At 41.6% G+C, this 25,503-nt stretch overlaps 1 protein-coding gene across 20 annotated transcripts in view; it reads left to right on the forward strand.

Moving 5' to 3' along the window:
* The window catches only part of MYOT (myotilin), a 59,374-nt gene that overhangs the window by 28,164 nt on the left and 5,707 nt on the right, over window positions 1-25,503 (forward strand). For 10 of the 20 annotated variants that reach the window (XM_082211594.1, XM_082211576.1, XM_082211590.1 and 7 more), the window contains 9 exons: window positions 801-863; window positions 1,855-1,996; window positions 4,283-4,306; window positions 5,288-5,407; window positions 6,493-6,754; window positions 15,869-16,033; window positions 19,206-19,362; window positions 21,394-21,495; window positions 24,778-24,827. In XM_082211594.1, the coding sequence (XP_082067720.1) occupies window positions 801-863; window positions 1,855-1,996; window positions 4,283-4,306; window positions 5,288-5,407; window positions 6,493-6,754; window positions 15,869-16,033; window positions 19,206-19,362; window positions 21,394-21,495; window positions 24,778-24,827 (1,085 nt within the window). Of the gene's footprint in view, window positions 1-800; window positions 864-1,854; window positions 1,997-4,282; window positions 4,307-5,287; window positions 5,408-6,492; window positions 6,755-12,088; window positions 12,380-15,438; window positions 16,034-19,205; window positions 19,363-21,393; window positions 21,496-24,777; window positions 24,828-25,503 lie in introns of those variants that run through there. The other 10 variants (XM_082211592.1, XM_082211577.1, XM_082211589.1 and 7 more) reach the window with 9 other exon arrangements.

The raw sequence follows: 25,503 nt of genomic DNA on the forward strand, positions 1-25,503 counted from the left end.
GTTGTGTGCCGCCACAACTCCCCATTACCATGACGCTGCGAGAATCCCAGGCTGCTGACCTCTTATGATGGGACAAGCAGATGAGCTACGTGACTTGTTCGAATTAATAGTATTACATTGGCATATCTAGGACACACATCTAAAACTTCAAGTGGAGATGCCTTAATACAGTGATGGCCAAACTTGGCCCTCCAGCTGTTTTGGGACTACAATTCCCATCATCCCTGACCACTGGTTCTGTTAGCTAGGGATGATGGGAGTTGTAGTCCCAAAACAGCTGGAGGGCCAAGGCATCACTGCCTTAAAACCATAACTCATTCATTTTCTTCCATAAAACTTCCATTTTTCTTTTTTCTAATAAGGGATTTTTTTCTATTTTTTATTTTTTGGTAAGGAGAGCATAAATCATTATTATCAGAAGAGAACTGTATCATAGATAACCTAGTGTGCAAACTCCAGATAAAGTTCTTAGAAGTTATTTTTTCCTTTTGTCAGAAGTGAACGATATGCAGCTTCTCTGGAAATAATAATAATAATAATAATAATAATAATAATAATAATAATAATAATAACAATAATTTATTTATTTATTCATACATACATACATACATACATATATACATACCCTGCCCATCTGGCCACTCTGGGCGGCTTCCAACAAAACACTAAAATACAATAACCTATTAAACATTAAAAGCTTCCCTAAACAGAGCTGCCTTCAGATGTCTTCTAAAAGTTTGGTAGTTATTTTTCTCTTTGACATCTGGTGGGAGTAATATATCTTTTTTTTTAACATACAGATGCAAAACCCATCAAAAAACCAGACTGGATCCACATATGAAGCTGCCCCTGTATTTATAAAGGTAAGTAGCATAATCTAGACAGCAGCAGATTGTAGCCAAAGGTGCTGTGGCAGGAGCAGAAAGCATTTCTGCTCACAGGAGACAGGTTGCTAAATCTCCCTCCCAGGATTTGATTGCTATACAGTGGTACCTCGGGTTACAGACACTTCAGATTACAGGTGCTTCAGGTTACAGACTCCACTAACCCAGAAATAGTACCTCGGGTTAAGAACTTTACTTCAGGATGAGAACAGAAATCGTGCGGTGGCAGCGGGAGGCCCCATTAGCTAAAGTGGTACCTCAGGTTAAGAACAGTTTCAGGTTAAGAACGGACCTCCAGAATGAACTAAGTTCTTAACCCGAGGTACCACTGTATAGGAAATGGAATGCTGGGCTAGACATCCTTTGCAGGGCTTTTGTGTTAATCTGCTTCCCCTGGGAATCTACCTACAGATGTTCCCTCTTGCTCAGTGATATCTCTTTGAAATATTCTCCATATTTCAAAAAGTGAAAATCCACATCTGCAGCTAGAGGTTTTATTTAAGTGGTATACAAATTCTTTTAAATAATACTGTTCATTTCCTCTTTATTTTGACAATCTCTCTACAGTTGAATTACAAAAATCTCTAAGCAGTGTACAAGAAAATAAAAATCCAGTTCCAAACTGTTGATCCCCCGTTTCTCTCTAAGCAAAGTACCGTATTTTTTGCTCTATAAGACGCACCAGACCACAAGACGCACCTAGTTTTTGGAGGAGGAAAACAAGAAAAAAAATATTCTGAATCTCAGAAGCCCGAACAGCAAGAAGGATCGCTGCGCAGTGAAAGCAGCAATCCCTCTTGCTGTTCGGGCTTCTGTGATAGCTGTGCAGCCTGCATTCGCTGCATAAGACGCACACACATTTCCCCTCACTTTTTAGGAGGGAAAAAGTGAGTCTTATAGAGCAAAACATACGGTAAGTGTGGGGAAGTCTTATGCCATGCCTATTTACAGTACTTTTTAACTCCTTCAGGGTCTTCAAAACATTAGCACTACCAACGGCCAGCTTGTGGTGTTTGAATGTCGAATACGGGCATCACCCACTCTTCAAGTTCACTGGTACAGAGAGCACAATCAAATAATCGATTCTGCAGACTTCCGAATATTGAGAAAAAGTAGGTTTCCTGATTTTTAAGAAAACTTCTGTATCTACTACCCAAATTTCCAATTTCAATTTATAAAAGAAAAAAGATTGTTTCTATCTGTGGAATTTAGCAAATCTAAACAAGCTGTAATCTGCAAAAATGTCTCAAGTTTGTGTACAGTGTTCAGCAAATCCTGTTGAAGTCAATGAGACTTAAGCAGCCAATAGTTGAATAGCACGGCAAACCTAACAATTAAATAGCTACTTGCTGAACAAAATGCAGTTAAATATTACAAGCTTCTACCATGTTTACTCAGATCTCATTGATGTTTCAAGGAAAATACGCTATTGGATTAATATATGTATGACTGCATTATAACCAGGTGTTTATGGGGTTGTGTGACTGCTGCTGAACTGCATCTCTCCTGTTGGTGTCCATGGTAACATCTAGTAAAAGAAATACATGACTGTCCTGTTCAGCATTTCCCCATTATCTGCAAGTATCCGCCAATGAATGGGAACAGGGATAGAGGCGTGCTGAGCCAATGCCTTTTCATGTGTTTTCTTTTGCTAAGGAGAGTTTAGATGATATTGGGAAGAGGCATGTGGATTGGCAGCAGCCAGATGTCTGCATAATATCTAGTTAGCCCCCAAAAAGCTTTTATTTTGGCCTTTTGGTAACGGAGCTTTCAAAAGTGTGGCCCATGGACTTAGGCTGTGTACATGTGACATTTTATTCTAGAATCAGTGGAGACTATTTGTTTTTGTCTACATAGTCCACACACAATCTAGATTTTTTTGCCCTTGAAAAGCACTTCTTGAGAAACCAGCTTATTTCTGAAAATAAAAGCTCACTGCAGATTTAGTCTGCATTACCTCATAGTGTGTCCATTTGGAACAAGATCAAAATAGATACACGTGGTCTTGAGTCTTGGCAGCAGGTGTGTGTGTCCACAGGTGCCCAACATTGTAGGTAGCGTATAGCAAGATTGCAATCAAGGGGAAGGTTTTCAAACACATATCATGTACCCTCTTTGGACAACAAGATCTGAAATCAATCTAGATTAAGGTTACCAGATTGTTTTCAATGAATCTGGGGACGCTTTTCAACATCAATGGATTTTGTATGGGGACTGTCCCCGGGAAACAGGGACGTCTGGTAACCTTAATCTAGATTAAAAGCATGTGGAGGACAAGCATGTCTAATTCCAGACTGAGAGAAACTACATTTTTATGCTGCAAATGAATTAATGTGCCCACATATTCCTGATTTCTAGTTAATTAAGACAGAAATGAAGAAAATTGCTCAAGCAAAATTATATGCAAATGTCTCCTTCTACCACAGATACATATGTAAAATAACAATTAAACTATTGTGTATTCCTGTTGTTTTGGGGCCTAATGCTAGCTTAGGGTTGACAGAAAACTAATTTTGCTCTACAGCCTCATGGAAGACCAACAGGTCTGGTAATGCTGGCAAGGAAATAAGTGCTTAGTTGTATCTTAAGGTTCACAGCTTGTGTCTTTCAGATCTTAATTTTCAGTAGGCTTCACTAAACTATTAAGATCAATAGTCTTTCCATTGATTGAAATGCAGTACAGATTGCACTCTTGGCATAATTTGATTGAAACCTAAGGTCAAAACCTAATAGTATTGACTATTGTTAAAGTGTTTGATTAAGTGGCTTTGTCCCAAACCGTACAGGAAAATATTTGATATGCAGTATATGCTGAGGCACTGGAGATCAGTACTGAATAAGAGCAGCAATTTAACCTCTGCTCTGTGCTTTTCCCAGACTTCAAGCACGCTCTCTCAGTTTCAGCTCTTTTCCAACAATGCATCCCTCCTCCAGCCCACCTGCTGGAGGTAAAAACAGGTGGGACTGTGCAACCCTGGGGAAAGGAAGTGGGACAGTCATTAAAATGAGAACAAATGGGTTGTATTGGATGACAAGTAGCACAGATTATAAACTGATAAGAAGGCTATTATGAAATGCTAAGCCTGCATGGCATTTCAAACTGCATCAGTACCAGAATCAAGCCTCATCTCGTATGTCCCTCATATTAAATGACATTCCACATACATCTTCAAGAGGCTCCAGTGACAGATGCGTTTTTCATCAGTGGGACTATCGGTATAGTATATTTATTAGGTTATGTATCTTGCAACAGTATTTACTAGAGTCATTAGAAACCTGTGTATTCAGCTTGTTGAACTGCTCTTAGTGCTAGGAACTTTGTCCTGAGCATAACAATTAAGCCATTGTCCACACTGATGTTCGCTCTCTCTGTCTGTCTCTCTTTGTGTGTGTTTCAGAGGCTTGTTCATCCCTGACCCCTGGTAAGTAATTCTAAAGGACTAGGCGGGAACTAGTTGCTGAAAACCAGGCACATCCAACAACTAGTGACCCCAGATGAGAATGTGCATCCAGTCAGTACAATGAGGCTTAGCTGAGCGCAGCAATACAGAAGTGTCCCTGCATCAGTTACAACATGCACAGAATCTGCTTTGGTGTGCAGATATTTCTTGCTGCATCTGAGAGATATTGCTCAGCAAGCTGTATGCTGTATCATCAGTAAGAAATTCTGCGGCCTTCTGTGTAAAAGTGACACAACAGCAAGCTACAAAGTGCACATAATACTCAATTTCTTATATGTCTGTAGCCTAGCTGTACTAGTAAAGAGGTGTGTTGGTGTCTAGCTCAATGCTTTGAAGACAGTCCCATTTAATTACCCATTAATATTAATATTAAATTAATTACTTAATTTAATTACTTGAATTAGTTTACTCCCATGTGTCATCCCTTCACAGCTGTTTTCATGAAGGCAAACCACATTCTACATTCACCAGCCTGCATTTGTATGGTGGTCTCCTGGGTTCAGTTCTCAAAGCTTGAATGGGGTTAACATTTGCAGAGGCTTACATTTAGATTAAACACATGTATTCTTGCTGTTTTAAAGGCTCTGCAGTTGCTATTTGATTGGACCTTGCCTATTCATTTTATTTTGTCATAATTTGAGTTTGTTTAAAATCGTGAATTGTTTTTTGCGAACTGCCTTGGGAAAGTAGTCTTATTGAATATAGTGAACAAACAGAATCTGCTTCAAATTTATAAGAATAACCATGCCTTAATTGCCAGAATAAACCATGAACTTCGATAGTGCTGCCTTTTTACCCGAGAAGTACTTTATTTCCAGCAATAAAATCTCAGTTCTATAGAAAATTAGGTCAATTCTCACTGGTAGTATGGGAGAAATGGTAATATAGCTATGTTTAAAAATTCATTTTTAAGTGTCTCATTCAGCTATTTCCTCCTTCCAGAGGAAGTTTGCACCTTAGTGATTACAGAAGCATTTCCTGAAGATTCTGGAATATTTAAATGCATTGCTGAAAATGAGTTTGGTGCAGTAGCCTCCAGTGCATACCTTTTTGTTTCCCAAGGTAATTGCAGTTTCTTCGCCCTCTCAGTTTTGGTGGGAGGGTAGGATGCTGTTTCTTCTCTGGAAGGATCACTTCTATTTCCCACTCGTGCAAAACAGCGTTAATTAAGCCTGGAATAGCTTGTTGCCAGCTGTGCAGCAGAGCAAAATGATCAGACTATATATACACAATCTGAAAGCTAAAAATGATTGTTTTTAAATATATCTAGTGAAGCTTTAGACACACAACTTGCCTGGTCTAAAAACACTTTCTGAAAACTGAGTGCCTAGAGCACGGGTAGGCAAACTAAGGCCTGGGGGCCGGATCCAGTCCAATCGCCTTCTAAATCTGGCCCACGGTCTGGGAATCAGCGTGTTTTTACATGAGTAAAATGTGTGCTTTTATTTAAAATGCATCACTGGGTTATATGTGGGGTATAGGAATTTGTTCTTTTTTTTCTTTTTTCAAAATATAGTCTGGTCCCCCACAAGGTCTGAGGGACAGTGGACCGGCCCCGAGCTGAAAAAGTTTGCTGATCCCTGGCCTAGAGAATTAATGGAGGGCGTGTTAAGCAGTTAACATTATAAAAGCTAAGCAAGCCTTGCATTGCTCACTACTGATAGCCTTGGACTTCCATGCAAGTTGTTCTGAACTTTCCAAAGAATAATATGTATACTTTGCTTTAATTAACTAAATCTAAATCAAGGCATATCAATGGAGATTTGTTTGGTGCAATTCAAAGACAGTACAAGACGCTTTTGTGTTTCTTTACAGTCCCTACCATTCTCTTTTTTTATTTCTTTAAAAGCCTGCTCTTATTATTGGTTCTGGATTCTTTAATGGATTCCACAAGGATTCCCATCCTTAGTTTCTCTTTTCAGATAAGAACTGTCAGTTTATAAATAGTTTTAGTTGTTTTAGTTTCACTCAAAATATGCAAATCCTTTTCACCAAGAAGATAGGGTGGAATTTCCCTGATGAGTAAAGAGATTAGAGAGAGAGTTACAATATGGCTGTTTAGAAATCGCTTTCCCACCCCAAACTAGACAATAATACAATGGTGTGAGTCAGTGCTTTTGGTTTTATATCTAAATTGTGCTTTTCAGGAACAGAGGAGATTGAAGGATTTGAAGTGGCTCCCTCACTGTCAGCTACACCAGCCACAATGAACGTCCTCTCTACACCAAACAGCCAATGTGTAGGAATGGGAAGTGATGTAGACAACAAACCTTCCAGTGTTACACTACAAAAGTCTTCTGGCTCATCAAGTCCAGAGGAACCTGCAGGTTCCTGGTGGCGAAACTATGGTGACGAGAGCAAGGATTTTAGTGACATTTATGAAGAAACTTCAGATAACTCATATCATAGGTAAGTCAAAGCAAAGATTCTAATGACTCTTCTACTCAACTGTAGGAACTGCTTCCACTATAAATCACTGCAAACAATACCCTCCCCCTCCCAAAAATTACCGCAGATCTATAGGATATGAATGGATTTTGGAAGCACAGTTTCTGGTTTGCCTGCAGACAAATTGACCTTCTAGTCTAGCCATGCAATTGCAGAGGCAGCTAGCTTTATATGCTCATAGACATTTTAATTTGGATGAGTTAGCCACAAAAGTCAGGCAGGTTGCTGAATAAAGTAAAGGGTAAAGGGACCCCTGACCATTGGCTCCAGTCGTGGCCGACTCTGGGGTTGTGGCGCTCATCTCGCTTTATTGGCCAAGGGAGCCAGTGTACAGCTTTCGGGTCATGTGGCCAGCATGACTAAGCTGTTTCTGGTGAACCAGAGCAGCGCACGGAAACGCCATTTACCTTCCCGCCGGAACAGTACCTATTTATCTACTTGCACTTTGACATGTTTTCGAACTGCTAGGTTGGCAGGAGCAGGACCGAGCAACGGGAGCTCACCCTGTTGCGGGGATTTGAACCGCCAACCTTCTGATTGGCAAGTCCTAGGCTCTGTGGTTTAACCCACAGTGCCACCCATGTCCCATTGTTGAATACAGACCCTTTAATTCAGTGGTAGGGTACAGCACAATAATGGTAAGCACAACTGCAAACATTGGCCACAGATTTTCCAAAATATGACTCAAATTAAAACTAATTTTGCTCTCTGAGGTTAAAAGATCAGCACGGTAGCAGAAAGAAAGAAAAAGAAAAACCATAGAAAATTATTGTCTATGCATAAAACTAAAATAAATACCTGAACCCATGTCAAGTTCACTTGAGAACTAACACTTCATTGAGATAATATATTTGCCTCAAGAATGTCCGTTTCCTGTGATAAAAAACAATGAGTAGTTCAGCTGAGTGGAATATCCTATTTTTAAATTTGGTAATCAACATTTTAAAAACAATTACCTGTTCTGAATGCACCACTACAAATGAGCCAAGAGCCCCCAGTGGAATGATTTACACCTCTATAAAATTAATTTCAATAGCATGGCTATCTATAAATTAGAAATTTTAATTCTTTTAATTTTGATGACACCAAATTTTGATTTGGTTCTTAAAACCAATTTGGTTTTTCTGTCTAACATCGTATCATCTCAGGGTGGCTTACAATATAATAAAACAGGAAGACAGCACTATGATAAGACTTAATTCAATGAAACTTATAAAAGCAGTATAAAATACGAAACCACAAACTGGGCTCTTCACTTGCCCAAAGAACCACAACTCATGCTCTTCACTTGCAATAGCAACATATTTCCTAATGATCTCCCAAACCCCCTGGCAAACATGAGTTTTCACCTGGCACCAAAATCCCAATGCCAGTCATGACTCTAGGAAGAGGATATTCTCTTGCTAGGATGCCACCACAAAGAATGCCTTATCCCATGTCACCACATAATGCACTTCAGCTGATTGGTAGAACAATGAGAAGGGCCTCCACTCCAGAACTAAAATAATGGGCAGGCTGATGCAGGGAGAGGCATTATTCAGTTGTTTAGATCCTAAGATGTTTAGAACTTTGTGGATATACACCTTCACCTTGAATTCTACCTTCACCTTCTTCTTCTTCTCTTCTTTGGCGATCACTCATAGCAGCTGAGTAAGATTGTCTCCAGAAACACAGTTTTAACAATGAGTCCGTAAGTGACTGTGGAGGCCAATTCTGGATCCACACGTCCTTCCACAGTGGGGACGTTTCTTCTGGCTCCTTAACAGATTTATTGTGTGCCATAGCTAATGTTGTAATAAGCCTTTAAGGAACTATGAGACTCTTTAGAATTTCAGAAAGCCAGAGTTGTAGAATGTCCTAATTCCTTATGATACCTGAAAGTACAACCAGATCTCTCATGAGGTGGCCATCATATGATCATAGTAGTAGTGGTTGTTTTCTGTCTCTGGCATAAAGGTGTTTTGGGCCAGGCTTTATTTTCTAGTTTCAACATTGTGATGGCAAGTTCAGGATGGCTTTTTACAGGGTTGTTTTAGAAGAGGTAGATACTGGAGTCTTGTATTTCTGTATTAATCTTTATTTACACATTAGAGCATACAGGCTTTTTGAAGCTGATGGTTATACTAGTTTCCTTCTATGCCTGCTAATTCTGACTTTTGACTGAAAAGGCTTGGTTTCAGTTACATAGCCAGTTTCCTTTTCATAATCACTATTTTCTTTAGGTGGAATTTTATGCTAATCGGTACCCAATTAATGCTTGCTTGATAGAATGAGTGTCCAAAGTACTGGTATGTGAGCTTAATTTTACATTTCTAATCAGAACCTTAATACGGTAGTTTTCTCTGTAAAAGATAAACAATCCAAAAAGGAAGTAGGTACTTTTGGTTTATGCATTTAAACTTTCCCCTTCGCTACCAATATAGATCAAAGCAATACTGCATTAACATATTCTTTTGAACTGCAAATTCAGTGAATTTAGGGTGTAACATTGGAACTGTTATTTGTAGTGGAAATTGGGGGAATAAACCTTTAGGTTTTTGGCTGACCTCAGTTACAATTTCTCATCCCTGTTTGTTCCTGGATGGAACTTCTCACCTCCTCCAGTTGTAGCACAGAAGTTGTTATTCTTCTGTAGCTCAAAGCAAGCAGCTCAAAGCATGCAATGTGAAACTGCAGATTAAATGGCCTAAACCTAACATGTTTATTCAGAAGCAAAGCCCAGTGATTTTCAGTTGGTTTTACTTTCATGTAAGCATGCTTAGGTATGCAGCCCAAGATAGAACTTTTGGACAGGAAGTGAACATGCTTTACTACAGTGGAGAATGTATTGGATAATGCTTGGAAAATGATATATGTGACCGGGTTGCATTTGGACCCAGTTTAAAGATAAAGGGACCCCTGACCGTTAGGTCCAGTTGTGGACGACTCTGGGGTTGCGGCGCTCATCTCGCTTTACTGGCCGAGGGAGCTGGCGAGTCATGGTCTGTATGACTAAGCTGCTTCTGGCGAACCAGAGCAGCGCACAGAAACGCTGTTTACCTTCCCAAAAGAGCGGTACCTATTTATCTACTTGCACTTTGACGTGCTTTCGAACTGCTAGGTTGGCAGGAGCAGGGACTGAGCAACAGGACCTCACCCCGTCGCAGGAATTCAAACCACTGACCTTCTGATTGGCAAGCCCTAGGCTCTGTGGTTTAGACCACAGCACCACCCGTGTGCCTAAAACCCAGTTTAGTGCACCCTAAAACAAGGCTAGGGAACCTGTGGTCCTCCCGTGACATTGGCCTCCCAACTCCCACCAATCCTTACCACTGGCCATGCTGCATGGTGCTGGTGGGGAGTCCAATGACAAATGGAGGGCGAACGGGTTTCTCAGAAGCCAGGCACTATATTGTAAAGGCTGCCAGTTTCCAGACAAGCTTTGTTTCTTATGATTTGTGGTTGCACAGCTGGACTTTTGTCACTCCAGCATCATATTAGTGGGATGCTCTTCCTAAAGAGGTCTGCACACCCACCTCAATGCCAATGAGCAAACTTAATGATTCAGAAAAGCCTTTGGGGTTATTTGAACTAGGCTGAACAATCACGATGGCTTCTACGGCTTTTTGGTGGCATTTATTTTGTTTTTACCAGTTGTATGGATTGTTTGCAAGCTGCTTTGGTCATCCGCCTCCCAAAAGGTGGACTATAAACGTTTTATTAAATTAGTAAACAATGCAAGACTTGGAATGCCTTCTAAGCACTGTTTATGAAAAATACTTCTGAGCTCTATATGTATTTAGCCATATCTGGAGACCTCAGTGCACATGCCACTAAAAAATAGGTGGGGCATTCTGAAAATGTCAAATCGGGGGCATTCTGTGTAAGTCTGGATTATAATGCTGCAGTCGAACCCCTTTAAAGGAATTCAAGATTTCCGTGCAAATCTTAGGCTGGAACTTCTCCAAGGAGGAAGGGAAGAAGCATTGCCGTCTGTGCACTGTGAAGAAAATCCGAGACTAGATGCCCAGAGAAGAAGGGGGGGGAATCACAAGTTTTCCTTTTTTCGGCGCCTAAACAAGGTGGTTGTGTGAATTGGGTGGGAAAGCGAGGCTTTCTTTCACGTCTCTCCACCATAAGCTAAGCATCCAGACACCTCGTCGGTTGGAACCGTCTGCCGAGACTCCCTGCGAGGGAGGAAGGTCAGAGCAGTGCTTGAACAAAAGGAGCGCCGGCAGGGCTAGGTTGGAAATCTGATCGGGTGCGACACAATCTCCCCTTGTCTCCGCTTCAGAATCAAAGTCCCTTCGACGGCTGGAATGGGGGGGGGTGTTTTATTTCGAAGGGGCTGCTCAATTTGCGAGAAGGGCTAATCCAGCGCACTAGTTTATTCTGCCTCGTTAAACTCTTCTTCACTTCTTCACCTTCGCGCCTATCCTTCCACAGACAGGTGGAGCAGCTTCAGGTCGTCCCTTCTCTTAGCTGCCTTGAGCGAACCCGCTTTGCCCAGTTAGATCATAATTTTAGCTTTCCCTCCAGAGCCGGGTTTTGGTTCGGAAAGTTCACCCGGTTCAGCAACGCTGTTCTCTTGGAAGAGGCCCGCGGAAGTTGGAGCCAGAGGATCATGTGCAAAATTTAGGCGCAGTTGGCAACCGCAGAGCATCCGGGTGCGCAGGGATGGTAACGCTCCCGAGGATGCCCTTGGGGCGGTGGGATTAGTTCGAGGCTATTCCGGGCTCGGGAGGCTGTGAGCTGCAATTTGCTTTGAATTGTAGTCCGGTGATGATCGGTGGGCGTCTTTTCCCCGGGGGTAGGGGGGGGGGGCCTTCAGTGAGATGGCCGGTACTGCAGCCTCAATCGATGAATGAAAAGTTGTGTTCGCAGTTGGGAGCACTTCTCTTGCAAATGTGTTCTTTTTTCTTTCTGTTTTAAGGGAGCCTTTCTCGCCAAACTTACTTTATTTCAGTCTGTCCTCCCCCAAATCCACGTGCTATATACGGACATGTTAAAAGTTACGCTTGCTCCCAGTAGGACATTTTTCCTTGCTTTGCTTTCTCCCTTCCCAGTATCGTTGCCCGCGCAGGCGCCATGGGCGGGGAGGGGGGGTAGCTGCCCCCCCATCAAGTAAATAAATAAATAAAAATTACTAACTAAACTAACTGACCAATTGCAGATAATTTGGTTCTGCCCCCCCCCCCAAAAAAAAACGCAAGGCCTCCCCACCCCCAATAAATCTTGGCTACGTCCATGACAGGCGCAACGGTTTTAAAGTCTTTTGCACCCCTACTCGGGAGTAAGCCTGATTGAATCCCTTGGGGTTTACAAGAATAAATATGCACGATATATCGGCTTGCCTAACAGAATCGCTCGGCAGCCTAAGGAGAGATGACCGTGGTAGGGCGGGGGACTTTTATTCTGACACTTTAGCCTGGGTAGGTGGACAAGCGGGCACATTGGATGTCATTATTTGGCAGCAGATAAAAGTCACTGGCCTTATTAATACTAAGCAGAGAGCTACTATGATTGTAGTCTGTGTTAGTGAATGGCTGGCTTCCCCCACCAGCACTGGTTAAAAACACCTCAGGTGGTACCATCTTTTGACAACAGGTAAGACTCTTTTGTTCCTCCCCTCCCGCCTTGCTTTTAAACCTCTGGAGCGGCAAATGCGCCGCTTTTAGAGGCTCCCGAGTGCTTAGCATGCAAGTATTGCGTTAGGCTGCAAAAAGTGCATCTTGTAGAGAGTTAAGACCCACAGAGCCCAGCGAGAGTCTTGAGTAAAAACTCGTTTAGGATCTCGCTGTTAGTAATGGATGCAAGGTGCAGTGGAACCTTCTCTTTTAAGATGAGTTGGAAAGGGAACGTTTTGTATTTGTGCTCAGTAGGATATGTGTAAATAGCAAAGTCAATTATATTAGGATCTCACCGGCTCGGTTTGTTTTGGGGTCTGGGGGACACCTTGCAAGTTTTATAGCAGGGGTGGGGAGGAAGAGTAGGTGTTTTAGGGTGGTAGTGTAGTATTAAAGTGTTCAGCCTTCTTCGCCATGCCGACTTGAAGGTGATTTTGTCTTGCATTCCTGAAATATTCAGAGAGGAAGAAGTGGGAGACTTGTTGCTTTCTTTTTCATAATTATTTACTTAGGGTTGCATCTTCTTTTAAATATTGAAAGGAAAAGGCTTTATATACAGCCCACCCCCCTCCCCTTAATAATTTGATCTCACTGGGGAATGTATGACCTCATGGAACCTTCTTTAGGTTCTCCTGTGAAAAGAAGACAATGTACTGTATTTACACACACACAAATATATATAGCAAAACAGCTGATCTGGGACTCCGCAGGGGGAAGCAGCTGCTGTGCTGGTAGTTTCTGATTTGGAAAAATAGCTGATGGAGAAAGGGTTAAGTAGCTCTCCCCCCTACTATTCAACCCTCCTCCTAGAGGTCTTTTCACTTAAAAAAAAACAGTGTCATGCATGAGATTTGGGGAGCTTGCAGACAGGTGCTTGTGGGATGGGTGCTCTTGATGTATGCATTTTTTTGCGGTTTCCACACAACACTGTTGGTATAAGAATGGCAGCCTGTATTCTTCCCCCAACCTCATCAGGATTTACCCTTTCTGGGTTTAAAATATATCTATACTGTATATCTAATTAAGTTTTCTAAAAATTTGCCAACAACTCAATACAAATCCCTGTCTGGAAGCACCTATGGGGTTTGCTGTACAGGTGGGTTTTCCCAGTAACACATTAAATTGTTGGTTGTATTGATTTAAGTATTCCCCATAAGCAACTTCCTGAATTTTTGCTCAGTTTAAAAAAATAAAACTTTTTCTTTATCTATAGCTTACAGTTTGTATATGAAGAGTCATGTTAACAGGAATTGTTGCTAACTAAATCTGTAAATGCTTGCTTCTTGTAACATCCATATGAGCATGTGCCTGAGGGTGGCTATGACTGCTAGTTCGGACAGAAAATTAATTGGGTGAACATAATCTCTTGTATAAGGTTTATCTTTTGTGGGTTGCAAAAAGTTGTGGTTAATTAGGTAATTCTAATCTATAAATCTTACATAATTAAAGTTGTTTCTGCATATTTGCTGCTCACTGATTTTGGTAGTTCTCTATAAATTGTTGATGAAACTGGACTCTAAATCTGAAAGTGAGGTCTAAACTTTTAATTTCCCAGATGACCCACTAGCTTCCAAGGAACTACCTGGAATGACTACTTGGCTTTAATTATTATTATTATTATTATTATTATTATTATTATTATTATTATTATTAATTTATACCCCGCCCATCCGGCTGGGTTTTCCCAGCCACTCTGGGTGGCTAAATTTATTTAGTTGTGTATATAAATTTCTGTAGGTTTAGCACAAGCCAGAAAAAGCAATCTCACTCACCCAATTAATTTCAGTGGGACATCAGCAAAACATTTTCTGGTTAGAACTTGTATCCATAGTTGTAAAATTACAGCATAAAGAAATCTTGGTTGTTGAGAAGGCTAACAATGAGGAACCATGTTTTGTTAACCCTAATATACTAGTATATTCTGTAACTTTTTTTTAATGAATTCAAGTCAATTTATGTGAGATGCATTAGAGCAGCTCATATACTTTTAGTGTTCTCGGCTTTGAATATTTTTTTTTTTCTGATCTGCTTATGCTTTCTTCTGACACACAGCAGCTAGAAGCATCCCTTATAATGAAGACAAGATTGGTGCTTGTTCATTGTACATACCTTTTACTTTCACACAAGTTGTGAAGCCTCTATGGAAAATTAGTGTTAACGTTCTATAATTATAGGTCATTTATGGAACCAAAGTTTTGCTTTGTTTTTGGGGTCTCCAGTAGTTGACCGCTACATTGTATGCTGAGCACTGTGATCATTTATTTAATGGGCTAGTATCTTTTAGTGGGACGCGGGTGGCGCTGTGGGCTAAAGCCTCAACGCCTAGGGCTTGCCGATCGAAAGGTCGGCGGTTCGAATCCCCGCGGCGGGGTGCGCTCCCGCTGTTTGGTCCCAGCGCCTGCCCACCTAGCAGTTCGAAAGCACCCCCGGGTGCAAGTAGATAAATAGGTACCGCTTACCAGCGGGAAGGTAAACGGCGTTCCGTGTGCGGCTCTGGCTCGCCAGAGCAGCGATGTCACGCTGGCCACGTGACCCGGAAGTGTCCCCGGACAGCGCTGGCCCCCGGCCAATAAATGTGAGATGGGCGCACAAACCCCACAGTCTGGCAAGACTGGCCCGTTCGGGCAGGGGTACCTTTACCTTTACCTTTATCTTTTAGTGGTAGCTACAGGGGTAATCCAACAAAAGTAACTCATTGAGTTCCATTGATTTCAGTGGGTGAGAGGTTTTAGGATGTTTGTAATCAACGTGTAAATTAATACAGTATGTAGTAATACTGTAAATTAAAGCAAGTGCATTCACTATTGTATTTTGGAGAGCTGAACTTTCAGAAGCATGTAAAGTGGAAAACTTTCAGTAAAGAATTAGCAGGGGGGAAAGAAGTTAGACAGGTATACTCCAGGATACTTTAGGTACAAGACGTTATATTTTGTCAGGGTTGGGCAACCATTGGAACCTTCCAGTCTGATAAGTCTACATGACATTTTGCTAGTCATTGTGGCATGCAATTTATTTTTTATTTGTATTGTTTTCCTAAAGGAATTGCCATCATCAAGACAGCCACACTCTGCTGAGGCAGGGATTCTGTTCCACCCAGGAACCTAGCCGAGAAAGGCCACAAAATTTATCAGCTTATTCTTTCCAGCCACCAACCCAAAGCCCTTTTTGCACCTTCTAAAACACAGGACAATTGTGAAATCTTCCCCATGAGTGTCAGTAACCTCCCATCCGTGTCCTCTATGTATCAACCAAGCATGTTTAACTATGAGCGTCCAAAACATTTTATCCAGTCTCAAAATACCTATCAAGGGAAACCACAGCCTCCAGGACCAGAAACCTCTACTACGCTTCCAAGCAGGCAAACCAAACAGTCTTCCATTCTAATCCAGCCTTGTAATCCTAATGAGAAGAAGTTTTCTTCCTCTTCATCGCTGAGCTCGCCAATCTCACTCTCCTCACCTTCATATAGTGCTTCATTTCCCGTAACACCTGCATCTGCACAGTCTCCTGCTAGCTCCTCATCTGGGCAGAGGATTTCATCCATGCATAACCAGTCCCCTGCGGCATTCCTTTGCTCCGTGTTGCCCTCCCACTTTGATTATAATAGCCAAGGTCCTTCCTCAGTGGAGTCAAAGTAAGTATGTTCTTTCCCTTTGAAGTATGTGTATGTATGGCTCTTGAAAATCCTTGGCCTGTTTCATCCTGTTCTCCCATGTACTGTACTCAGCTTCAAGTGTTGACTCTGGAGACAGGAGGGGAAACCAGGAATGGCAACCTTGAGAAGTGCCCTTCATTTTGCAAAGTCTGCTTTTGCTTTTCTAAATGCCAAGGGATGGGAGGTAGGAGACATGAGACTTCCCAGAGCTTAGCATAAGAAAAGACAGGAAATGGTTGAAAAATAAAAGTAGTTGCAGAATATCCCATTCTGTTTTTTAGTTGGATACTTAAACCAGGCCCCAAATGCATGATTATATCTGTGCTCTTCACCTCTGTCTCCCCACCCTGGCCTCCTGGTTGGCGTATGACAAAAGCCATGTCTGTTAAGGCAGTGTTCCCCAACCCCCGGGCCGCGGACCGGTGCCGGTCCGTGGATCAATCGGCACCGGGCCGCCTGAGGAACTTCAAATCATTTCACTGTGGTGGGCGGCCGAGGCGCGGAGCATTGCGCCCTCCCAAGCCTGCCCATTGTGTGACAATAGCGAATGAAAATTCGCTATTGTTACACTGATGCTCCTGGCCAATCAGGAAGCAGGTCCTCACGCCATTGGCCGAGGAGGAGGCGCCACGGGAGGACTGAGGACTCGAGGTCGGAGACGCGGGGACTGAAGAGACATTTACCGGTCCGCGGCGATAAAAAGGTTGGGGAGCACTGTGTTAAGGGATCCTTTTAAAAGACAGGATAAATTATCTTAAGCCAGATACGTATCCCTTACATTTTTCCAGGTTTTAAACATGAATTGTGGCTCTGTCTTTTTGTGAAAATAGGTGGGGGGGACTGCTTGACTGATTTATATGTTGATTGACTTTAGTAGGGCAACCCCCACCAAGCAAATTTGCTACAATCCTAAGTAGACTCAAGTCCAGTTGAACTCAAGAGTTACTTTTGGGTAAAACCTGCTTAGGACTGTACTGTTAAATCATAACCAAAGTTAGTCTTTCAATGTGTTTTGGTTTCGCCAGAAGCAGCTTAGTCATGCTGACCACATGACCCAGAAGCTGTACGCTGGCTTCCTCGGCCAATAAAGCGAGATGAGCGCCGCAACCCCAGAGTCGTTCGAGACTGGACTTAACTGTTAGGGGTCATTTACCTTTACCTTTTTTTTACTCCCCAGTGAGGATGTCTTGGATTTCAGCCCTAGCGATAATTCCTCGTAGAGTAGGAATTATCAAGCCAAGCAAATTACACGAAACAAGTGGAATTATTCCCTGGGTACAATCTATCCCTCAGTGGCAATATATCCTGCTGCTCTCCAGTATATTATGGTTTTGATAATGTATATTTAGAGCAGACAAATATATAACACAGAAAATATATTGTAGGAAATTGAAAAATGAAAACTCTCCCCCTGCTACCCTTAAATTCTTTGAAATGTTTTATTGACAGTCAGCTTTTTTGAAAAACAAGCTTCATACCAATTAGGATAAGTGTTTTGTTCCCAGAATAAAGGACAACTCTTGGTATTGCCCAGACAGAACGCAATGTTCCACCTTCCTTGTCTCTCCAAACAACCCTTTCTTGCTATGCTGTGAAAAGCTGTGGCATTCATATTCTACATAATATCTGAAGGGCACAAAGGAGCGCCAATGGCAGGAGTGTTTCCTAATCATAATAGGGCTGAAATGCAGGTGCTACAAAGGCAAGAATTTGTCTGTAAGGGTTACACATTTCTGCATTAGCCAGCATAATACACAATACGTATAAAATACTTTGCATTCCTTTAATGCTTTTCATTATTTTGCCATTATTTAAGTTCTCAGAGGTGGATAATCCTCCAAGACTAGGACTGCAACCTTAAGTATGCATACCTGGAATCAAGTTCTATTGCAATCAGTAGGACGGAATTGCAAGTAAATGTGTACAGGAGTTGAGTGTGAGACAACAGACAGAAGACCCAGTGGTGGACTCTTTGGGGAAGTAGCATGCAAATATAGTAGAATCAGGATTCCTGGTGTTGGTGAATCCTGCTGTGAAATTACTAGGAGTGAATTGCCAAGAAGATCTGAACTAAAAATGCAAAAAATTCAGGGCTCACAGATTAATTGAGAGCTAATCCTGAGTCTTCCTTCATAAAATAAAAAGATACTCTTGCAATTATCTGTTCAGAGACAGATTCCTTGTGTCTCAGTCTTAAAAATAAATCAAAAGTTCAATTTTGGCCGTACCGGATGTCTTGTTGGCACATGACTTAGCTCTCTTTTCTATAAAAAATAGTCCTAGGTTGCAGAAAATGAAATGACACAAGTAAGCTACTGGCAGTACAGTGGTACCTCAGGTTACAAACTTAATTTGTTCCGGAGCTCCGTTCTTAACCTGAAACTGTTCTTAACCTGAGGTACTAATTTAGCTAATGGGGCCTCCCACTGCTGCTGCACTGCCGGTTCACGATTTCCGTTCTCATCCTGGGGCAAATTTCTTAACCCGAGATACTACTTCCGGGTTAGTGGAGTTCATAACCCGAAGTGTTTGTAACCTGAAGCATTTGTAACCCGAGGTACCCTGTACTCAATGTATGTACCTATTGAGGCAACATTCAGTATATGCACCTATTAGTGTTAAGTAGCTTGGAGAATGCCCAGAAAATAAGGGGCAGACCAATAGCTTGTGCCTTCTTCCAAACATTAATTATAATATGGGGTCAAATATGTGGCAGGTGCCATTGCCACACAGTAAACTGCATAAGCCTTATTCACATCTTACTTTCATGTAGCATGTTACTGTGATTACTTTAGAACTGGGTCTAAAGTGCCACTTGTTTGGATCACACATACCTGCTGCACGTGAGCAGGAACATGTGTGTTTGGTTTTCACCTCAGACAACCATGAGCAGCACGTGGTTGTTTGAGGAAGGAGACACCACATCAGAAGTGTGGCTAAAAGCACAGCCCCACTTGAAAGTAGTTGCAGTAATAGCCTGTGCATGAGTAACATGTGACTATGGCTACCAGTGTGTCTACATATGGTGTTGGTGTTGTCTTCTGGCACAACAACTGAGTAGCAACACAAACTTCTAATGGAGCTGCCTTCAGTAGTATGTCTTGTATCCATCTCTAAATAGCTACCAGTTTCACCTTTTCCCTTAAATTAGCAGTTATTCGAAGCCTATGTACAAGAAGCAAACCAGCAGCACCAAACCAGTGCAGAAGACATCTGACAGAGAGATACAAGGAACGAAAGACGCCCTCATTCAAGACTTGGAAAGGAAACTACGATGTAAAGACAGCCTTCTCCATAACGGGAACCAAGTAAGAGATGTATATTATCTGGCAGAGGGGAACTTGCAAGTTAAGTGACTGAGCTGGATGGCTCTGAGCTTAGTTACCGTGAAGTTTGCATCTTAAGCCAGGCATAGCCAATGTGGAGCCCTCTGTCTTAACTCCTATCAGTCCAAGCCACTAAAACATGAGGGCACCATGGTGTCTCCGCTGCATTAAACCAATTTAATTAGCTATAGCTCGTTTCTAAAACTTGTTTGATGTGTGATCAAATATTTATTTCATGAATTTTATATATTAAAAACATGAAAAAAATCAGCAATAAACTAAAAACGGATTACAACATACACCAGTATACTACACATCTGGGGAGACTTGTTTAATAAATATGATTTTAGTAAGTGCTAAAAGAGCATGTTGAAGGCGCCTTCCTGGTGTCAGTAAGCAGGGAGTTCCAAGTGTAGGTAATGCCACACTAAAAGATTGATTTCTTACAAATGCAGAATCGATATTATGTGACACCTATAACACCTGTAATGTATGTTGAAACTGCCATTCAAACTGTGTCAATTGAGAAAGACATTCTCTAGATTAATTTAGGAGTACTTTTAATACTAAAGGCAATCATTTCAGAATTGGGAATGATTTCACTGAAGTGCTGTCCTCCAGAGCTATTGAGCTCTGGCAACAGAGTGGCTTCTTAGAGATAAATTGGCCCTTGAGTCACCAGTGCTTAATTTCTGATCAAGTGCCATTCATGGATGTAATCCTATAATTTACAGTTGATGCCAAAGCCATAACATGATCAAAGTCAAAGCTAAAATCCTATGGCAAGGATGTGAGAGAGATTAGTTCAACCACCAGGACCTCAACCATCAGAGTATGTCAGACTATATTGTAGCAGACAATTAACTACAAGGGTCCCGCTGAAAATGTCACTTCTGTGTTGAGTTTTCCCCTGATGTCAACATCAGCTTACCCTGTATATGTCATTAATATGTTTTTCCATAGCAGTCATCTAGGAGAAGGTGAGGGTAGCAAGCACATTATGATTTTGAGTAGATTGAACTGGATTGACACTGGGTACATTGAATTAGACATTGAAAGAGGAGAAGGAACTCCACACAAGGCTGTTACTTGCCACAGTAACCCCTTGGTTTTACCCTGCTTACACCTATTTGCACAGAACACTTGTAGTATACTAGCTTATTATTGCTCTTGCTTTATGTATTGGCCCAGGCTGAATATATCTCAAATGAGTTAAAGCTTCTATTTATCTTCCCAGATCAAGTATTTTATAGTTTGTTCATTCATCAGGTAGCTTGAATTTGTAACAACCATTAGTAATTTGCAAGTACAGTACTCTCAAGCTGTGTGTATGGGGGGGGGGATATCTGCCTGGATCAGCTGTATGTTTAGTAATAAAGGTAAAGTCCAGTCAGAGTCGATTGGGGTGCGACGCTCATCTCGCTTCAGGCCGAGGGAGCCGGCATTTGTCCATAGATAGCTTTCCAGGTCATGTGACCAGCATGACTAAACTTCTTCTGGCGCAACGGGCACTGTGACGGAAGCCAGAGTGCACAGAAACACCGTTTACCTTCCCAATGCAGCTGTACCTATTTATTTACTTGCACTGGTGTGCTTTCAAACTGCTAGGTTGGCAGAAGCTGGGACAGAGCAATGGGAGCTCACCCCATGGCAGGGATTCAAACTGCCGATCATCCAATCAGGGAGCCCGACAGACTCAGTGGTTTAGACCACAGCGCCACCCACATACCTGTTTTGTAATAAGTCCTTCCTTGGCCCAAGCCCTGAGAGACATGCATGTGGAATGGAATCCAGAGCTAGTTTTATTCTTGCTAATGTGTCCCTTCCTTGGTTCTCTTGACTGCAGTGAAGAGATCCCCTGAGTAAATCAAGTATTGGAATACTTTAAGGAGTTCATGGGCTTGTCTTGTAGTTATCTCTTAATGTAGTTAGCTCTTTTATGCTGAATAGGAATTAGAAGTTCAAACAGCATTAAACAGCCTTTTCTAACTAACCTTTTCTTTTGCTACACAGCGTTTAAGCTACGAGGAGAGAATGGCTCGCAGGTTACTTGGACCAGAAAATGCTGCATCTGTGTTTGAACCACAGAGTGAAGAAAATGTACAGGATGCACAAGTAAGGTTTTTTTCAAAAAATTGTTCACAGTCCAGAACATAAATTGGGATTTGCAAAAATAAAATAGGAGTGGGGGTTGGTATCATAACCGATAATAGTCATATTTGTTCCTACTGTCATCCATCAACCTAGCAGAATTTTTTTCTGAACAACATTCAAGGGATGGATATTAGGATTCTTCATATGAGGAATAAAGATACATTACATTGCCCAAGACAAGACATGGATTAAGTAACACTTGTATCCTCCCGCCATAGTTTCCCATGTTACCATGGTAACATAAGGATAAGACCACTTCACAAATGGCCCGTCATGGTTCACTGTAATATGCATAATAAATGCATATTCATAATAATAAAGATATATGTAGGTTAAATGTAGGAAAGGAGGAGTACTTGTAGCCATCTGTGGGTTCCCATGCTGTCTTAACCCGCACCATGAGATGATTACTTCAGCTGACACGTATAGTTGGCTTCTATAATGGCTAGCACATCTACCTTGCTTCTAGAATTTGCACCGGATAGTGATTCCTTACTGCATAGAAAATGCTAAATGGTCACCTGGAAGATCCAACAAAGCTGTCAGACCTCTTTGTCTTTCACCTTGAGGTGATTTCTCTCCCACACCGAATTATTGTGACTCAAATATAATTATAAAATAAATCCCAATAGTACAGCAAAATTTTGATCCAGTTCACTGTGGCAGATGCTCATAGTGTATTGCTGCTCAGATGTGGCCACAGTGACTTTCCGTAGCCAGCAGGACACAGGAAGAAGTGGAGTGATGGGAAGAGAGCACACAGAGCCAAGGAAGTTGTAGGAGTGATGCAGAACACAGCATGCAGAAGGATGATGGTGAGCAGAATGGGCTGCACTGTATCACTGAGCATCCTAAGTGCAGATGCTTCTCTTTTTCAATGGAACAATTGAGCCAGGAAATGCGCTTCCCCTCTGCTGTTGGAACAATGGGATCTGACTGGGGCCCCATATACACTACCAATTTAAAGCAGTATTGTGCCACTTTAAATAATTTTGTCGTTCCCAAAAGAATCCTGGGAAGTGGTTTGTTAAGAGTGTTGACCCCTATTCCCCTCACTGAGCAATCTTCAAATTAATTTAACAATCAGTGCCTCTTCTCAGGGAACTTGGAGAATTGTAGCTCTGTGAGGAGAAATAGAGGTCTCCTTTAATAGCTCAGGACCCTTAAAAAACTACACTTCCCAGGGTTCTTTGGAGGAAGCCATGACCATGTAAAGTGGTGTGATGCAGATGGGGCCTGAGACAAAGGCTGAACTTGGCCCCACATTACCAGTATTTGCTCCATTGATGTATAGAAAAAATGGGGGGAAATGATTGTGGGAACTATATCTGTGGCCATGGTTAAATCCCAGGTGGAGAATTTATTTTCTAGTATGCTTTGTCCTAGCTGCTGCTGTCAGTGGCCTCTTCAGCTACTGGATTTATGATTTATTGATGGTTGATTAGGATTTTAACTGGCCCAGCTTACTCCCAGTACTGGACAGAGTGGTATGGCAATTAAATGGGGAGAGGGGCAGGAGACAAGACTTTTACTTAAGGTTTTGGTAGGGTAACAGGTTAAAACAGTGGGGGGGGTTTGGGGGGGAGGGAACCAAATATTACATTTAAGTAGCTAAGATAAGATAAAATAGAGAAATGCATCCAGCTATATCTATAGGAGATGTTTTCCTTACCAAGACAATACTTATCAATTTGCACCTCCAATTTCCACTTCGGGATCACTTTTTTATTTTTTCTTCCACTCCTTTCTATTTCAGTATCCACCTGCTCCCTAACACTTTTCATTATTCCAACTCCCTTAAAAGTGTTTTCAGCCCCTTCTATCTCCTTGCAGCTGTTCAACTCTTCAGGTTTTTATCTCTCTGTCTTCCCAACTTTCTGACTGATTTCCCTTCTTCTTGGAGTTTAATGGTGCTGAAAGGCTGTAGGAGAGTCTCTGTTACCACCACATTAGTCATAGTGTTATTGCACCTCAGTTATAATTGTTTAAAATCCTTATATCTCTCAAAAACCTCCATAAAGTCTCTTAACACTGGACCCTGAAGACAAATTTGCAATGCCAAGTCATTATGTTTATGACAGGTACCCTATTTTGAACATAACTTATATAAAAGATATCTCAAAGAAAAACTTTTAAACACAAGGAGGAGAGTTTTAGTTAAGTGTCTATTTCTTCTTTAATTTCTAGGTTGCTAGGGGAACCTTTAACCTACAGTATCCCACTGTACAAAATTCTCTGAGCAAAACATCCTCTTGTACTTTTAACCTGCCTGTGAGCTTTTGACTCTCCCATGCACAAGAGAGTTTAAAGTGAAAAGGACCATTTTATAAACATCAGTTCGAAATAGCTAGAAGTCCTATTTCTTCACAATGTAAAATATTGTCAGATATCTTCTGAAAATGCTAGCCGATAGCTCATTGGTGTAGCAAAATAAAAATACCCATGTTAGATAGTTCATGAGCTTACTCTGGTGTAAAGGTTCTCTTGACTGCTAAACCAGTGTTCCAAAATGCAACTATCAGATGTGAAGAACTTGACACAGTGTTAATATCGTACTGTGTTGGATATACAAATACTTAGAACTGTTAGTGCTGCACTTCCTATAATTAACTGTCCTCATTGCTAAAATGGCAGGAATACCACTGTGCCTGAATTATACCTTGTATTGAATTCAATTACATCTGTTCTTTAAAATGCTAAGATGAGTTGGGTTAGTGAGAGAAAAATAAAATAAAATCCCAGTTGCTCTTATAAAGCCTGTGTGATTTGGTTCTAGCGCTGTGACCTAATAGGGAAAATATTTTCCAGCTTAAGATGTGCTGATTGCCATTGGTACCCTTTTATGAGTGTGCACAACAGTGTGCTCTTGCCAATACTTGACTTCTATTCCTGTTCAGCTGAAGGACACTGTGTCCCTAGCTCTCATTTCAGATACTCCAGTGGGATAATAGTCCCCCCCACCCCACCCCACAACAAAGGTGACATGTTTGCCAAAATAGTTTGGACCAATGGAAAGAATTGTGTCATTCCTCTTGCGCATGACTCTGGCTCACATTTGTGACTGCTGATTATGATGACTTTAGGGGATCAATTTCTTTCATAGTCTGCATTAGAAAGTGCTTGTGGTTTTAAATGAGCAGTTTGTTTCTCCAGAAAGATTTAAGCTGTAGGATGTTCAATTGAGAGTCCATGATATGTGTTCATGATTAAAGCAGTGATCATTACCTCTTCTGATTTTTGCAGCAGCAGAACTTGGAAAGCACACGACTGCACGTTCCTTCAGCACAAGCAAGGTACATGTTATGTGCACATTAAGCTGCAAAGGTGTATGCTAATGATATGAGATCTGATCCAAACTGCATACACTGGTTGTGTGAACTGTTACCGATAGTGGCCCTAGAGCAAGCGTAGCCATCATAGTGCCCTTTGGATGTTCTTGGACTACAGCTCCCATCAGACCCAGCTAGCATGGCCAATAAAAAGGGATGATGGGAGCTGTAGTTGAGCAACATCAGAAGAACACCACATTGGCTACCTTTCCCCATGCTTTGAGAGCCTTGGGCAAGAGAGTCCTTTGGAGTCCCTTAAAGGTATGAAAGCAAGTCAGGCATCCACATCATCTGGTCCAGCTGCTTGCCACGTGGAAGGTCTGAAGTGGGAAGCCTGCTCATAATCATATGAAGTTGAATGCCCAATGGGGACAGAGTTTTTAAATCATACACTTCAGCACATATGATTGATTCTAAGTTCGGGAAAACATGTATTATAAACAATGTAGTTCAGTCTTCCTTTAAGGGGAAACTGTGTAAGGCACAAGATAACACATTAAATACCATGAGACCAAAGATGGGAGTCATTCTATGAAATATGCATGAGTTATTCTCTTCAACAGTCCTAGATAGTTTATTGCCATAATGAAACTGCAAAACTAGAAATACAATTTTGCCTCTTTGGAAACTTATCGTCACC

The sequence above is a fragment of the Podarcis vaucheri genome (assembly GCF_965113315.1).
Source record: "Podarcis vaucheri genome assembly, chromosome: 2".
Taxonomy (NCBI): domain Eukaryota; kingdom Metazoa; phylum Chordata; class Lepidosauria; order Squamata; family Lacertidae; genus Podarcis; species Podarcis vaucheri.